This window comes from Octopus bimaculoides, chromosome 2 (assembly GCF_001194135.2).
Source record: "Octopus bimaculoides isolate UCB-OBI-ISO-001 chromosome 2, ASM119413v2, whole genome shotgun sequence".
Taxonomy (NCBI): Eukaryota; Metazoa; Mollusca; class Cephalopoda; order Octopoda; family Octopodidae; genus Octopus; species Octopus bimaculoides.
This window is the reverse complement of record NC_068982.1, coordinates 137,974,356-137,976,673: the sequence shown is the minus strand read 5'-3', so window position 1 is coordinate 137,976,673 and position 2,318 is coordinate 137,974,356. Positions and strand designations below refer to the sequence as shown.

The 2,318-nt window shown below is 34.6% G+C and overlaps 1 protein-coding gene across 1 annotated transcript in view; it reads right to left on the bottom strand.

The window, feature by feature from the left end:
- Positions 1-659: 659 nt before the first annotated feature.
- The window catches only part of LOC106873537 (galanin receptor 2b), a 6,932-nt gene continuing 5,273 nt past the window's right edge, over positions 660-2,318 (bottom strand). The window contains exon 2 of the mRNA XM_014920935.2: positions 660-1,720. Coding sequence (XP_014776421.1) covers positions 970-1,720 — 751 coding nt within the window. The 3' untranslated portion in view covers positions 660-969. The remainder of the gene's footprint in view (positions 1,721-2,318) is intronic.

Below are 2,318 nucleotides of genomic sequence, written 5' to 3'. Positions count from 1 at the left end.
GCCTCGTAGACCTTTAGGTGTTTTCGCTCAATAAACACACACAACGCCCAGTCTGGGAATCGAAACCGCGATCCTCCGACCGCGAGTCCTCTGCCCTAACCACTGAGCCATTGCGCCTCCACACACACACACAAACACACACACACACACACACACACACACATATATATATGTATATTAATTATTAAAGTTGCTTAGAGGATATGTTAACCTCATCAAGGGATGGTTACATCCAAGGAAATATTGGTTCTATTCCTAGTATATTTGGGAAATGAAAATTCTTTAAATCAATAGGTATATATTTAGAATAAGATTCATGATCAGTTAAATGAAGGAAAGAAAATGGAGAGTTAAAATAATAATAATATTTTATTATTAAAAAACTGGTAATCTTTACTTCTTACAGCTGTTTCCATTAGTGCTCAATAGGAAGATTACAAATTTATAAATTTGCATTTATATGTTATGAGCATAATTTCATCAGAGGAAAAGTTTAGATATTACACGCTGACCTTTCCTTTCATGCAAGCAGACTCTTTTTCTCTGATGAAACTATGCTCATAACATATAATTGCAAATTTATAGCATAAATTTGTAATTTTCTTATTGAGCACTAATGGAAACGGCTGTAAGAAGTAGAGATTACCTAGTTTTTTAATAATAGATAATTATTATTATCTTAACTCTCCATTTTCCCCCTTCATTTAACTGAACATGAATTTTAAATATTGCCGATGTATATGGTTGAAAGATGTATACACAGGTGACAAAACCGTAAAAAAAAAAGGAAAAAACTCGTGTTTTTTGCGATATTTGTTTTACACAGAGTTACAGACAGTCCTTGTCGCCGTTTACAAATACAGTGAACCAGTAATTGTTATGTTGTAACTTTTAACCAATGATGCTATTGTTTAGAAGTCGTGATAATAAAAAAAAAGACAAAATATATGCTTATTTGTTTTTGTTTGTTTACAGAGATATTTTGTCCATTGGAATTTCTTGAGTATTTTGAGGGATTGATCGAATAGAATAATTAGTTAATCTCGAATGAGACAGCAACGAATGATCTTGCTTGCGTTTTGACCAAATACACAATTTCTTTCGGAAAGTTTCCGAGCAGAACGCGTAGACCAATGGATTTAAAGCAGAATTCGTAAAAGCTAACAAATAAGCAAATACTTGGAAATAATAGAATGCATACGACCATTCGAAGCTGTCATGGAAATAGTTCACCCATATCCAAAACAAATGGTAAGGAAACCACATACAGGCAAACACTAAAACCAGAGATATTACGATTTTCGTAGCTCTACGTTTGTTGCGAAGAGATTCAGCAGCGTTTATGCCTTCCATATTAGTTGAGTTCCACATATTACATACGGTGAGAGTGCTAAGAATCAGAATAGTACTCAGTGGGATTACGTAACCGATTAAGAAATTGAGAAGGAAAAATGTCGGCCTTAAATGGCGTTTATCTTGAAAGGAGTCTGTGCAGTAAAAGTTTCCTTGATATTCCACAGTAGTGTAGATAAGGGACGATGGAATGCCGAGGCAAAGAGCCACAATCCAAATGACTAGACTGATAATGACGACATCTTTGTGGTTACGGCGGAGCCTCGTCCAGATCGGGAAACGTATGGCGACGTAGCGGTTGACTGCCATGGCGGTCAGTGTGAAGACGTTGGCGAACATACTGGAGAACTGCATGTAGTGGATAAATCTGGAAATTAAAAGAAAAAAGGTTTGAGAGAAAGAAAGATAATCATCATCATCATCAACAACAACAAGAATAATAATTTCATTTGCACAGAGAAAAGGTGATATTTGTAGTGGGGTGTGGTTCATGCCTTTACCAAAGTCCATGAGCGACACCTGGAGCCCTTCTCGAACAGTATTGATATTTTATAACCCCCCCTCTCTCTCTCTCTCACACACACACGCACTTGATCACTTCCAAAACTTGCTGACTGACTAGAATATAATACAGTTCTATATTTAAGAGATGAGGAATTATGTACATTATTTACATTATTTACATTTGACGGATATTTGTCCTCATCTTGTTTGTTGTTAACACAAGATTTCGGCTGATATACCCTCCAGCCTTCTTCAGGTGTCTTGGGGAAATTTCGAACCTGAGTTTTCATTCCTAAGGTATTTTTTCGATGTTATCATTATTATTATCATTATTATTATTATTATTATTATTATTATTATTATTATTATTATTATTATTATTATTATTATTATTATTATTATTCAGGTCACTTCCAAGAATCGAACTCCTTGTTTATCAAGGGATTTGGTTTTAAAAAAAA